Raw genomic sequence first — 15,325 nt, 5'->3', positions numbered from 1 at the left:
CCAAAGAGGACCACACCAAGACACATCATGATTAAAATGCCAAGGGCTAAAGACAAAGAGAGAATCTTAAAAGCAGCAAGAGAAAAGCAGTTAGTTACCTACAGGAAGTGCCCATATGACTGTCAGCTGATTTCCCAACAGAAACGATGCAGACCAGAAGGGAGTGGAAAGAAATATTCAAAGTGATGAAAAGCAGGGACCTACAACCAAGATTACTCTACCCAGCAAAGCTATCACTTAGAATTGAGGGTCAGATACCCCGCGCTCAGCTCTAGCCTATGTTCCCTCTTTCATCACCATCTCCCCTTGGAGACTTTGCAAGGTTCACTTTTATCATGTTTCTCATCAGAACCCAGCAAAGGCTCTCTGATCTCTGCCAGAGAAGTTCAGGGTCTTGCCATGGCCTCAAAGGTCCCTAACATCTTCTTCCCCCTGGTTTTCTGCCCTTGTTCCCTCAGTTCTGCCAACACTCAGCCCCCAGCCGTGCCTGCCTCAGCCCCTGGCTCCCTGTCCTCTGTTCCTTCAGGGTTTGCTGAGGAGCCCTTGTTTGAGACCACATCCCTCTCAGGTGCAGCTGGGCCAGGACCCCTGCGTGGGCATCACGCAGAGGAGGCAGCTGCTCACTCTGTGCTGTGGCCTCGAGGCCGCCCAGCACTCTGACTGAAGGGCTGTCTGTGATCACGGAAGTATGTTTTCCCTCCTGTTGGCTGTAACTCCTCGTGGGCAGGGACTGTCTTCTTGCTCTCCCTGCACCAAGAGCAGTGCTGGCACAGGATAGGTGCTCGGCTGGTGCTGCCTGCTAGGTGGCCACCTCTGCCGGATGGGAAGCCCCTGGCAATACCTGCCCAGTTCCAGGCTCCAGAGTTGCTGACGGTTTTGTGGTGTGAGCACACAGGCAGCTTATAGCCTTCCCTCCTCCCCAACACAGGCCGTGCTGTCTCTAGGGCACCATGAACACCATCGTCACCCTCTGCCACTTCTGTGAGCTCCAAGGCCACCACACTCTCTTTTGCACGGAGGTTCTGCACGCCCCTCTTCCGAAGGGGGCTGGGGACAGCCCTGGCCAGGGGGAGCAGGCGGAGGAGGAGGAGGGTGGCATCCAGATGAGCAGTGCGATCTGCACGCACTGCCCAGTGGAAGGGGCCAGCACGGAGTCCAGCAGCCTGGGACCCAAGAAGTTGGACATGATTGAGGTCTGCCCTGCCCGTGAAGGCCCTATCTTCTTCTGGGACGAGCAACATGGGTTTGTGTTCAGACACACCTTCTTCATCAAAGACAGCCTGGCCTGGGGCTTCCAGCGCTGGTACAGCATCACCACGATCACGATGGACCACATCTACCTCCAGCTCCTGGCCCTTCCTGCTTGGGGACCTGCAGGATCATCAGTGAACTCCAGGACAAGGCGCTCAAGAGCAAGAGGCTTGAGGGGCTTCAGGTTCAGCTTTCTCTTGGCGAGAGCACATGACGGCTCTGTTCTGAGGCTCCTGAAGGCGTGTGGCAGCCGCTGACAGAGAAGCTCCTGGTGCCCATCCCCCTCCCTCCCCCAGGACACCTTGGTCCAGATGGAGAAGCTCGTGGGTTTAGAAGAGGAATCAGAAAGCTGGGACAACTCTGAGACTGAAGAGGAAAAAGCTTCTGTCTTGCCAGAGGGTGTGGAAGGGCGGGAGCTGACCAAATGCCCCACAGGTTCCTCCTCGCTCTCAGACTGTGAGAGCTGGCAGCCCCGAAAGCTGTCCCTGTAAGTCCCTTTGGCACATGAAACAGCAAAGTGAAGGTCCTTTTCAAATTCACCAAGGTGGTCAGTCGGCCCAAAGAGGACACACAGAAGCTCCTGAGTATCCTCGGAGCGTCTGAGGAGAACAACGGAAAACTTCTCAAGTTCTGGATGACAGGCCTGAGCAAAACCTACAAGTCCCACCTCATGTCCACGGTCTGGAGCGCCCCGGCCACCGAGCCTTGTAATTGACCCACCATGGAAGTCAGTCTGGGATGCCTTCTGGGAAGTGGTGATGGCCATCCTTGCCATTGCACTCAGAGATTGGGTGTCTGGTGGCTGTCATAGGCTGTCCCATCCTGCACTGCTGGCACGGAGCTGTGTCCGAGCAGGGCATGCAAACTGTTGGGGCTGAACTATGCCTGTGTGTGGGATTTGGGTGTGGTGAGTTCTTGGGATCATCCCATCAGCTGTTTCCGTTGCTCCAGCCTGAAGAGGACCATGGGAGACTTGTGACAAGGACAGGCCCCTGCACCAGTGCACCCCTGTGAGAGAAGACGAAGGAAACTGTGTCTCCTGTCGCTCATGGACTTAGATCTCAACTTTTATAGGGAAGATATGTCAGGCCAGTCCTGACCTGGGTATTTTAGCCACAATATCATACTTTCTCTTAAGGTTAACATTCAAAACTTTCTGTTCTGAAATGCAGCAAGAGTTCTCCAGGTATTAAATGCATGCATGTAGTATCACTACGGTTGTGAATTTTCAAGACAGGTGCTGATCCTTAGTCATTTTTAGTAACCTGGTTTTGAGTTAGGGCTCGGGGACAGGCTTTCAGAGTAAAGAGGAGGTATTCCTCATCGGTGGGTCTTGGGAACTCCTGTTCTGAAGTCATGTGACTACCAACTCCTCTGGCCATGCTGTCCTGGTATTGCTCTGAAATTACCCTATAGTTTGAGGTCAAGCCCCTGATCTTTGTTACACAAAGATGACACTTTGCCGAAATGTTCATGGAGCCATTTGACTTGCCCAGCTCACTGTGTGCTATTCCACGTCACTTTGTTTTTATTGCTTCCTTACACACTCACATTTGGCTGCAGTTAATCTTCAGAGTATGGTGACTTAAGATAAGTTCATCTGATCCTCTCAGGGTGCATTTTGATAAGGGTTAACCTGGTTTTGAGTTAGGGCTCGGGGACAGGCTTTCAGAGTAAAGAGGAGGTATTCCTCATCGGTGGGTCTTGGGAACTCCTGTTCTGAAGTCATGTGACTACCAACTCCTCTGGCCATGCTGTCCTGGTATTGCTCTGAAATTACCCTATAGTTTGAGGTCAAGCCCCTGATCTTTGTTACACAAAGATGACACTTTGCCGAAATGTTCATGGAGCCATTTGACTTGCCCAGCTCACTGTGTGCTATTCCACGTCACTTTGTTTTTATTGCTTCCTTACACACTCACATTTGGCTGCAGTTAATCTTCAGAGTATGGTGACTTAAGATAAGTTCATCTGATCCTCTCAGGGTGCATTTTGATAAGGGTTCATGGTTTGGAGGGATTTTCCAGCAGTTTTGCTGATTTGTTTAGTTTTTTGTTCGTTTATATTTAACATGAAGACTAATGAAGACTAATATGACTAGGTATCTGTATTATGTAAGAATATTGCAACAATAAATCTGTATTTTTATTAAAAAAAAAAATAATTGAGGGTCAGATAAAGAGCTTCACAGACAAGAAGAAGCTAAAGGAGTTCATCACCACCAAACCAGTATTACATGAAATGTTGAAGGGTATTCTTTAAAAAGAGGAAGAAGAAAAATGAAAAATAAAAAGATGAAAAATATGAACAATAAAAAGGCAATAAATACATACCTAATAAGAAATCGAATGAACAGAATAAACTGGTGAATAAAATAGAATGAGAGGCATGGAAATGGAACAGACTGACGATTCTCAGAGGGAAGGGGGGTGGGGGGTGGGAAGAGACTAAACAAAGATCTTATATGAATACTAGAGGCCCAGTGCATGAATTCGTGCACCAGTGGAGTCCCTCAGCCTGGCCTGTGGGATCGGGCTGAAACCGGCTCTCCAACATCTCCTGAGGGGTCCCAGATTGTGAGAGGGTGCAGGCCAGGCTGAGGGACCCCACTGGTGCACGATCAGGGCCGGGGAGGGATGTGGGAGGTTGGCCAGCCGGGGAGGGACCGCAGGAGGACTCCAGGGTGTGTCTGGCCTGTCTCGCTCAGTCCCAATTGGCCGGACTCCAGCAGCAAGCTAACCTACCAGTCAGACCGTCTGCCCCCTGGTGGTCAGTGCACATCATAGCGAGCGGTTGAATGGCCTTAGCATATCATTAGCATATTACACTTTGATTGGTTGAACAGCTGACCGGATGACTGGACACTTAGCACATTAGGCTTTTATTATATAGGACATGCATTACTGATGCTCACAGACATTAAGGTGGCGAAAGCCTGGGGTGGGGCGGGAATTGGGTGAAGGAGGGCAATGGGGAGAAAAAGAGGGACATCTGTAATACTCTCACCAAATAAAGATTTAAGAATTTTTTTAAAAAGGTGTTTTAGGGAAGAGGAGGAGGAATGAGGAGTAACGTCGGGTGGATTGGGGCAGTCTTTGGGGAGAACAGCTAGGAAGCTGCAGAGATGACCCAGCAGGAGTGAAGAGGACTCCTAACAAGCAGTGTGGCCCTTGGACCACTTCACCTCCCCATGCCTCAATTTCTTCATCTGTAAAATGGAGACAATAGTAACACTGTTAATTGTAGGATTAAATGAGTTAATGCATACAATGTGCTGAAATGGGGCTTGCCCAATTGTATGCATTCGCTAAGTGTTAGCTTTATTATTAGCAAATTATGAGAATGAGGTGTTCACAATGGAAATGCAGTTTAAAAAGTGACTCAGATGACACATGAAAAGAAGAAACTATAGCACCTTATGAATAACTATCCAATTATAGTGCATTTAAGGAAGGTTAAATACATTTAAAAAGTCTTATAAAGCCATAAAGGCAGTTCATTAAAAAATAAAAAGAAAGCAATCAATTATTTTCTTCACAATTATTTTATACACACGCGTGCACACACACACACACACGTATATTTATTTAATTAAAAATTAATTTTATTTAATTTTATTTTTGTTAATCCTCACCTGAGGATATTTTTTCCAGTGATTTTTAGAGTGGAAGGGAGGGGGAGAGACAGAGAGAGAGAGAGAAACATTGATGTGAGAGAGACACATTGATTGGTTGCCTCTTGCACACACCTCGACCTGGGCCAGGGGTTGAGCCTGCAACCCAGGTAAGCACCTTTGACTGGAACTGAACCTGTGACCCATCAGTCCACAGGCCAATGCTCCAATCGCTGAGGCAAACTGGCTAGGGCCACAAATGTGTATTTTAAGTCTCCAAGCTCATAGAGGCAGAACTCCCTGAGGCTCCCCATGGAGGACAGCGCACTGTGGAATGGGGTCTGAGAGAGAGGAGATGCCTGGAATGGGCCTCAGGGTTAGTGTAATGGTGGGACCATGTGCACTATAATTGGGTAGTACAAAATCAGAAGGCATATTTTTAATTAAAAGCAAGTAAATATTTTGTTAAATAAATTATTCTCACTCGCTGGCGGATTTGATAGAGATTTCTTGATAATATTTCTCGAATTTCATCCATTTCACCAGGTGTAAGCTTCCTTATTTTTTCTTCATGACAGTCACTGAAAGTTTAGAAAAAGAATGATTTACTGTTCAAAAATAGTCTTTCTTAAAGACAAAATATCATTATTTAAGAAGAATACTCTTTTTTTTTTAATTAAATCTTTATTGTTCAGGTTACATTTGTTCCTCTTTTTTTCCCCCCCATAACTCCCCTCCTCCCAGTTCCCACCCCACCCTCCGCCCTCACTCCCCACCCACTGTCCTCATCCATAGGTGCACGATTTTTGTCCAGTTTCTTCCCGCATCTCCCATTCCCCTTTCCCCCCCAAGAATAGTCAGTCCATTCCCTTTCTATGTCCCTGATTCATTATAATCACCAGTTCATTCTGTACATCAGATTATTTATTCACTTGGTTCTTAGATTCACTTGTTGATAGATGCATGTTTGTTGTTCACAATTTGTATCTTTACCTTTTTCTTCTTCCTCTTCTTAAAGGATACCTTTCAGCATTTCGTATAATACTGGTTTAGTGGTGATGAACTCCTTTAGCTTTTCCTTATCTGTGAAGCTCTTTATCTGACCTTCAATTCTGAATGATAGCTTTGCTGGATAAAGTATTCTTGGTTGTAGGTTCTTGGTATTCAGCACTTTGAATATTTCTTGCCATTCCCTTCTGGCCTGCCAAGTTTCTGTTGAGAAATCAGCTGACAGTCGTATGGGTATTCCCTTGTAGGTAATTGAGTCTCTTTCTCTTGCTGCTTTTAAGATTCTCTCTTTGTCTTTTGCTCTTGGCATTTTAATTATGATGTGTCTTGGTGTGGTCCTCTTTGGATTCCTTTTGTTTGGGGTTCTCTGCGCTTCTTGGACCTGTAAGTCCATTTCTTTCACCAGGTGGGGGAAGTTTTCTGCCATTATTTCTTCAAATAGGTTTTCAATATCTTGCTGTCTCTCATCTTCTGGCACCCCTATTATTCTGATGTTGGTACGCTTGAAGCTGTCCCAGAGGCTCCTTACACTATCTTCGTATTTTCGGATTCTTTTTTCATTTTGCTTTTCCGGTTGGGTGTTTTTTGCTTCTTCGCATTTCAAATCTTTGACTTGATTCTTGCGCTCCTCTGGTCTGCTATTGGGTGTCTGTATAATATTCTTTATTTCAGTCCGTGTATGCTTAATTTCTAGTTGGTTCTTTATCATAGCATCGAGGGTCTCATTAGTTTTCGTGACTCTCTCCTCAAGTTTATTGACAGCTTCTAGCACATTTTTGCAAGCCCTCAAAATTGCGATTTTTAGCTCTATATCCTCCATTTCTGTCATGTTTTTTTGTCTCCGCATTTTTTATGCTTTCTTGGTGCACCCCCTAGTGGTCTTTGTGCGCAGTCTTGTTCTAGTTGAGCCTTGATTGTTGTAGTTAATACTAGAGGGATTTGACCACCAGGCCGACTGGCTGTGTGAATCAGCTGTGTCTGCCGCGGAAAACTTCTGTCCTCTGGGGAGGTGCTAATCTAGCCTTTGCCTGAGGCGATCTGGCAAATGGCTCTGCGCAGGGCTTGGGCGGGGCGGGCTCAACAGGGCGGGCGGAGGGAGCCGTTATGGTGCCCTCAGTCCTGTTCCCAGAGGCTCTGCTTCTCAGAACCCCCGGAACCGCTGCAAACCTCGGAGGGAAAGCTGCCTTCCAACTGATGCCAGACACTCCCGCTTCTCCCGTTTGGGTCCGAGTCCCCAGCGATTCGCCCGTATCTGGAGCTCAGAGTCTGAGACTCCCCCCTGACCGAAAACGACAACCGCGCTCTCAGCCACCAGCCCGCTTTGCGCGCGCACCTCCGCACCTGAGTTTTTTCCACACTGCGCCTCCTCTGAGCCTCGGTGTGCTGTTATTTTTCCTTCTAGTTGAAGAGTCTCTCCTCAGCCAGCCTTCCTGTGGTTCTGGGTGATGTCCGTTCCGTCTTTTAGTTGTATTTTTGAAGTGGTTGTTTGCGGCAGCAGTCTGCGGTGTTTACCTATGCCGCCATCTTCAATAAGTATTCAAGAAGAATACTCTTAAGTAAGAATGACACAGGAATAATTCAACATTTTAAAATAATTTAAAATTCTGAAATTTTATCTCAGTGCAAGATCACTGAGGGCAGGTTACTCCGGCGCAGGCTTCCCATCTGCTCATGTGATTGTTTTTAGGAAGTTAAACTATAGTGGCTTATAATGCCATCGCTTTATTATTTCTAATCCGTCATAAAAAAGTAACACAGGATTGTTTTTTCCAACAGAAACTCAATTAGCCATATTTTGCTATCCTGGCCTGGGCTTTAAAAACATGTCATTAGATATGTTTGCAAAAACACTATTGATAATATTCATGAATATACAGTCCATCTTGTTTATTCAGGGATTCCAACAGATTCACCTACTTGGTAAAATGTACTTGGTAAACACACTGTCATACTTTGGGGACCTGCCCAGCCATTGGGGACCTGTGCAAAGTGGAGAAAAATTTGCGTTGATTGATGTGCAGGTTCCCAAATGAGGATGAAGGTAGCAGTGCTTTGCTTTCTGGTTTAGCTCTGGTCCTGTTAGAAACGGTCCTTCTCGTGGTCTATTTAGTGACAAGTTTTTGCAGTTCTGCGTTTTGTGATGGTGGTTTTGCTGTTTTAAAGGCCCCCACGCATAGTTCTGAAGCGGGCGGTGTCCCATGTGCCTGGGGGCTGTGATGGCCTTCTGCGAAAGCAGTGCTCCGCAGGCTTCCTTCAAGCATGAGCCGTGGTGCCCTTGGCCGCAAGTTCAATGGCAATGAAACAACAGTATATTTCATAAGGCGTTTTCAAATGGAACCAAGTTATGCATTGATTGGCTGATTAAAGCATTCTGACCAGAGGTGCCCAGGAACCTAACCCTGTGTTTTTTCCCAGGAGCAATGGTTCAATGTTTGCAAATCAGCATTCAAGGGCAACTTTATAGAACTGTAAGTCCTGCAAACAACAGGAATTGACTATGTTTATATAGTTTTACTCTCACTCCCTCAATAAATTAAGAAAATAAATTAAGAATGTAAAGCTGGCCGGTTAATATACATAAATGCATACAGAAGATGAACCAAGGGCACACAAAATAAAGAAGGTAGTTCTCATATTATTTTAAATGTTGCTACTGTAAACCAAGGATAATGGTAATTACTGGGGTACAAACCTGCGCCCAATGGTAATGGGTATGCACAAAGGAATGAACAAAGAAACGCAAGGCTTCATCAAACTTTCCTGTATGTAGACGATTCGTTATTGCCTCCTTTGCTTAGAGGGTTTTTAAAGAAGCATCTTTTCAGACTGAGACATTGTCAGGTAGCTGTCCAACTTTCTAGTTAGGTTTTTGGAGCAGCAAATTTAATTAACATAATTTTAAAGTTGAAATGAAAAAATTAGGTCAATAAATAACAATCTTTTTGGTGTCTGATTTTCTTTTTTCTTTCTTTTTGTTAATCCTCACCCGACAATATTTTTTCCATCGATTTCTAGAGAGAGAGGAAAGGAGGGGCAGAGACACAGAGAAAGAAACATTGATGTGAGAGAGACACATCGACTGGTTGCCTCCTGCTCAGCCCTGACCAGCACTGGGGAATGAGCCTGCAACAAAGGTACATGCCTTTGACTGGAATCGAACCCGGGACCCTTCAGGCCTTGGGCTGGCGCTCTAACCATTGAGGAAACCGGCTAGGGATGGTGTCTGATTTTTTTGTACGATGTTCCCACCAAGTTTTAAATAACATATGTTTGCATAAGTGTAGTGACAAGAGCACAACTACCTCCCTTGTTTACACTTAAAACACCCACCACAGTTCCGAATTTGTGTATTTTACTTGTGGTTCTGTCAAGTTTTGGTTCATATATTTGAGGCTGTTATATTTGTGTGCTAATTTAGACTTTTATGCCTTCTTATAGATTTGAAACTTTGTCATTATAAAATGTATTCCTTTATTTATAGCAATATTTTTGCATAATGTTTACATTTTATGGTAATGTGATTACACAAACTTTCTTTTGTTTAGTGCTTTAATGGTATAACTTTTTTCAACCTTTTATTTCTAGCCATCCTCTAACTTTACATATAAGTAGTATCTTTTATAAACAATATCTAGTGAGTTGTGTATTTTTATCCATTCTAATCATCTCTCCCTTTTAAATGAAGTTCATATTTAATGTAATTTGTGTTTAAGACTATTTTCTTACTATTTGCATTCTGTTTGTCCTATATGTTCTATGATTGTTTATTCTAGTTTGTTGCCCTTTTAGAATTTATTTTATTTTGTTATTTTATTTCTCTTCTATGTTGGCTTGTTACCTTCTTTAACTATTTTTTTTAGTGGTTATCTGATATTATAATATTAATTATTGATTTATTAAAGTCCAAAATACATTTTTATTTTTACCACTTACTGAACAATGCAGGGATCAATAATACCATTTACCTCCCTCTCAATTTATAAGCTATTATTGTTGTTAGTTTTAAGTCTGTATAGATTTAAAACCCCACAGACATTATTATTTTATGCAATTTATACTCATTTAATTTTACAGATATTTTCCATTCCCATTGTTTTAATTCCTCCCTTTGTCTGCAAGCTTTTCTATGGAACCCTTTATCATTGACTTCAATGTGATGATTTTCATCTGAAAATGTTTTTAACCTACTTTTTTTGAAGGGTGTTATAGCACAATATGAAACTCTAGGTTATAAGTTACTTTCTTTCAAAAATTTTAAGATAATGATGGTTTCCACTGTGTTTGTTGAAAAATAATTGTCAGTTTTTTCTTTTTCTCTGAGTATTTTTAAATTTTCTCTTTGTGCTTTTGATCTTTAGCAGTTTTTACTGTCACATACCTGCACTTGGTTTTCTTCATATCTAATCTGCGTGGGGTTTGCCACATTTTATGTCTTTTATCTGTTTGGGGAAATTATTAGTCATTTTGTCTTAAAATATTGCTTTTACCAATTTTTCTCTCACTTCCTTTTGGAACTTTTGAAAGTTCTTCCATATGTGTTTCTTACTTTCTTTTCCACATTTTTCATCCTTTTTTTTTCACTTTGTGCTTCATTCTGGTTTTCTTTTCTCCTATCTCCCAATTTATCAATTATCTCTTCAGCTGTATCTAACCTGTGTTTACACCTGTCAAATGAGATCTTAAATTTAGTTGCTTTATTTTTAGCTAAAATATTCCCCTAAGATGTTTTTATTCATGTAATCTCCATGACAATGCCAAAAATATCAATGGTCTTTTCTTTTTTAGGCTTATTATATTTTATTTTAAAGCCCATGCTTTTAAAATATATTTTTATTTATATCAGAGAGGATGGGAGAGGGAGAGATAGAAACATCAATGATGAGAATCATGGATTGGCTGCCTCCTTGGGATCAAGCCTGCAACTTGGGCATGAGCCCTTGACCGGAATCAAACCGAGGACCCTTCAGTCTGCAGGCAGATGCTCTATTCACTGAGCCAAACCAGCCAGGGCTAAAGTCCATGTTTGATAACTCAATTATCTGAATCCCCTTTTTACCTGTTACTATTCTGTTTTTATCTTTTTCTCAATGTTTTCAGTCACATTTCCTTGTCTACTCATTTTCTTTTGATTGGTTGCTAAACATTAAATATGAAAACTCATAGAGGCAGTTTAAGGCTTTTCATGCTCTTATTTTTTCCAAAGAATAGTTACATTCCCTTCCCTAAAGCAACTGGGAGAGGGGGAATATCAAGTTCAAGTGGCAAGCAGCCGTGGATTAAGATGACCCTGGACTGGACTTCTTTGATTGGAGGTTAAGGTGCAGGCTGTGAGGTTAACACCTACGGCTGGATACCCAAGCTCCTCCCCCTTGTGGGCCCTGAATTCCCATCTTATCTCTATGACCCATCCGTCTGTCAAAACCTCTGTTCTAACCTTTTGGACTCAGACACCTTCTCTGTGACCCAGGAGGAAAATAGCGCCTACTACCGGCTCTATCTTCTTGGTTCCCTTTTCTCGTGACTTGGCTGAAAATGTTCCCCCCATGCTGGTACTTCCCTTCTTAAAAGCAGACTTTAAAAATATATTTTGTCCTCTTTTTCTAGTTATTCTCAGAAGCTGGTTTGGTCTGTAGCACTCAGTCCATTATGATTAGAAATAGGATTCCTTATTATCTCCCCTTCTGCTTCTCCTCTCTAGATAAAACACGTTGGGAGAGGTGGAGTGGTCCATACGGCACTCATTCAGCCAACTCTGCAGCGGCCATTCATTCTGCTGCCGAGTTCCCTAGTCCTAGACACTTGTCTTTACCTACTACCAACTGCAAAATGAACTGTGAACAGAGAACAGAGAGTAGAACTGAGAATTCTCTCTTCTGTGCTCACAGAGACAATGGCTCTCCCTTGAGAAGCTGGCTAATTGAATCATCCTTTGTTTCAGCTGCAAATGGAATGGTGCCTAAGAAAGATCTTGAAATTGTAAAGCTAGAGGGACACTTAAGGATCAGTGTAGCTCCATTTTCTACTTGGAAATCTCAATCTCAGGGCAATAAATGGACCAACGTAAGGGCACACAGCGTTCTCTGCTGAGAAGTCAGTCATTCCGCTCAGTTCACTACTGTTTATGACACAGCATGATGCCTTGACCTCCAAGCCGTCCTGGTCACTGCTTCTTTTCATTCTGGCTGCATAAACTCACATAATTTTCATAGGAGACTTGGAGTCCTAGTAAAATCGTGGTTTATGTGGTTGGGTGTGATTTGAAGCTTCCTCTCTCATGTAAATGCTCCCACTGTTAGAATTTTATTTAGGTGACATTTAGTTTAAATGAGCTTCAAGCTCATCAGTGCAAGAAGAAAGCAGTAAAGCTGTCCTTCTGTTCTGCTATAATTTTGCTGTAAGACGTTGGGTTTTATATGTAAATCACTTTACAATTCTGAGTATTCATTTCCTCTGTTTTATTTTTTTAAAATATATTTTTATTGATTTCAGAGAGGAAGGGAGAGGGAGAGAGAGATAGAAACATCAATGATGAGAGAGAATCATTGATTGGCTGCCTCCTGCACAACCTACACTGGGGATCAAGCCAGTAATCTGGGCCTGTGCCCTGACCGGGAATCGAACCCTAACCTCCTGGTTCCTAGGTTGATGCTCAACCACTGAGCCATGCCAGCTGGGCTCTTCTGTTTTAAAATTAAGGAGACACACTAGGTCAGTGGATCTCAGTCCCACTTAAATTAGAAACATCTGAAGGGCTTATAAAGCCACCTGTCCCTGGTCCTTGGCCCCAGAGATCCTGACCCTGTTGGTCTGGGTGGGCCCAGTAGCTCTGGGAGTTCCTGCTCCCAACCTGTTTCTAACAGGCACCTGGATTGAGAAACACTGCAGCAGAAATCACCAAACTAATGTCCTTTCTGGCCTTAAATTATGACACTGTGCCATCTCCAAGGAAATCTTCTATATATATAAAAGCCTAAGCGACCGGCCCACTGGCTGACTGGCCAGTAGCTATGACACACACTGACCACCAGGGGGCAGATGCTCAATGTAGGAGCTGCTCAGCTGCGGTGACTTGGCAGCTGTGGTTCTTGGGTGATGCACCCGGAACCAGAGAGGAGGGAGCCCGATTCCGGGGTGCCAAGAACTGACCTCTCGCAATCCGGGACCCCATGGGGGATGTCAGAGAGCCGGTTTCAGCCCGATCCCTGCAGGCCAGGTGTGCACCAGGCCTTTAGTAGCTAAATAACTTCCTGCAAATAGAACACACTTTAAAGTATTCCACTGCAGAATGCCTGCTGAAGAGACTTTAACTTACTTTCCAAAGCACTGAATTTCCCAGAGCAAATATAAGAAAGGCACAGCCACCCTACACATGACAAGGCATCTTCTGAATAGCCGATTTTAAAGTAACAGACCGTGATGAAACGTGACATGACCTGACGTAATACAGCATAAGATACACATTTCTACACTTTCACTTTTAAGCAGAATCGCATTCTTCTGAGAGATCTGAAGGTACCTCTAGGACACAGGGTGAATTTGTTATTATTACTGGCTTCACAAACCCTACAACTAACTGTAATGACATACTCAGAGATGCCAGCTTTTATCTGTGAGCGGTGCTTACTTCAGAGACGCAAACGAAGGCCCCGCGCTCCTCAGCCCGGTCTCCGCCATCTCGATGGCGTGCTTGATCTCCAGCTTTTTATACAAGGACACGATGCTCGACTTGGGCTGGTTTTCCCGAATCAAAAGCTTCCGCAGGTATTTGTCATCAAACTTTTTAAACCTGGAAATAAAGAAAATCAAAGCTTTGATTAACTAATGCTACCTACACCAAGCATGTCAAACTTGCGGGCCACATCCGCATGCAGCCCACAATGAATATTTTTGCAGCCCAGCCAATATAATGGTATGTAAGAAATGTTTTAATAAAAATTTTGTAACTTAATTTTTACAATAATTAAACATAATTATTAATAACGAACTACAATGTTCGCTAATGGCTGATTACTATCATCGTGTTGCATTCATTTCCCTTATGCACAGGTGCACCATTTCTCTCTACTAACACTAGTGGCGAATATTTCAGCAGCCAATGGCCACGTCATTAGTCTTGTACTGACTGGTTTGGTGTGCACAACAGGAAATATTTCGCTTTTGGAGAAAAGTACAATTTAATTATACATTATAATTATTTTTAAATGTGCATACCTGAATACATATGTACATAAAATATGGATACATGCAAATAAAAAAATATATAGCACATATCGATACATGAATCTAATGCAGCCGTGGGCAAACTACGGCCCGTGGGCCGGATCTGGCCCGTTTGAAATGAATAAAACTAAAAAAAAAAAAAAAGACCGTACCCTTTTATGTAATGATGTTTACTTTGAATTTATATTAGTTCACACAAACACTCCATCCATGCTTTTGTTCCGGCCCTCCGGTCCAGTTTAAGAACCCATTGTGGCCCTCGAGTCAAAAAGTTTGCCCACTCCTGATCTAATGTGTATTTCTACATTTCCTATTTCTCTGCTTCTCTTTTTGGCAAAATTATTCAAAAGTGTTGTTAATATTCTGTGTCTACAATTCCTCTCCTTTAATTTTCTCTTGAAAATTCAGGCTTTTCCCTCCAATACTCCATTCCAACTACTCATTTTGAAGTAACCAGTGATCCCCCCACAACATAAATCCAATGGCCAATTATTCAGTTCTCAGCTTTTCTGACCTCTCCTGTTTAAAACAGTGTCTTCTGGGAAACACTGCTCTGGGTCCCTGCCTACCTCTTCCTCAACCACTTTTTAAAATTCCTTTTCTTCTTCCATCCTCTTCAGCAGGAGAGCCCCTGGTTCTGCCTCTGTCCTCTTCTCTTCCTCCACGCACTCTCCTGGTGAACTGGCCCAGTTGCACGGATTTTAATACATCTCTATGCCAGTGACTCTCAAATTTGTATCTACAGCTCCAGCCTCTCTCCCAAACCCAGAAATAAATATTCAGCGGCCAAATCAACATCTCCACATAGCTATCGAGTAGACATCTCAAACTCCATGTGCTCAAGCTGGGCTCGTCTCCCCCTGTAACCCTCCCATTTCTGTTAATGGGAACTCCACCAGGTCAGAACCCTGATGTTATCTTTGATTCTTCTCCTTCTCTCATGTTCCATGTTATGACTGAACTAGAGGCCTGGTGCACAAAAATTTGTGCACTTGGGGGGGTCCCTCAGCCCGGCCTATGCCCTCTTGCAGTCTGGGACCAATCGGAGGATGTCCACCTGCTGGCTTAAGCCCACTCCCTGGGGGATCGGGCCCAAGCTGGCAGTTAGATATCCCTCTGGCAGCCCGGCAGCCCTCAGGGGATGTCCACTTACCAGCAGGGAGCAGACCTAAGCTGCAGTCGGACATCCTTAGCGCTGCTGAAGAGGTGGGAGAGGCTCCCGCATCCACCGCT

The 15,325-nt window shown here is 43.6% G+C and overlaps 1 protein-coding gene across 1 annotated transcript in view; it reads right to left on the bottom strand.

Annotated features, from left to right (window-relative positions):
- Positions 1-15,325, bottom strand: part of SLC9A2 (solute carrier family 9, subfamily A (NHE2, cation proton antiporter 2), member 2) — a 166,891-nt gene that overhangs the window by 13,121 nt on the left and 138,445 nt on the right. Inside the window, exons 8-9 of the mRNA XM_014533124.1 lie at positions 13,497-13,658; positions 5,349-5,445 (exon numbers count right to left, since the gene is read on the bottom strand). Of these exons, the coding sequence (XP_014388610.1) occupies positions 5,349-5,445; positions 13,497-13,658 (259 nt within the window). The remainder of the gene's footprint in view (positions 1-5,348; positions 5,446-13,496; positions 13,659-15,325) is intronic.

The sequence above is a fragment of the Myotis brandtii genome, unplaced genomic scaffold (genome assembly GCF_000412655.1).
Source record: "Myotis brandtii unplaced genomic scaffold, ASM41265v1 scaffold1213, whole genome shotgun sequence".
Taxonomy (NCBI): Eukaryota; Metazoa; Chordata; class Mammalia; order Chiroptera; family Vespertilionidae; genus Myotis; species Myotis brandtii.
Note: the sequence above shows the minus strand (reverse complement) of the source record. Positions and strands in the feature narration are given on the sequence as shown.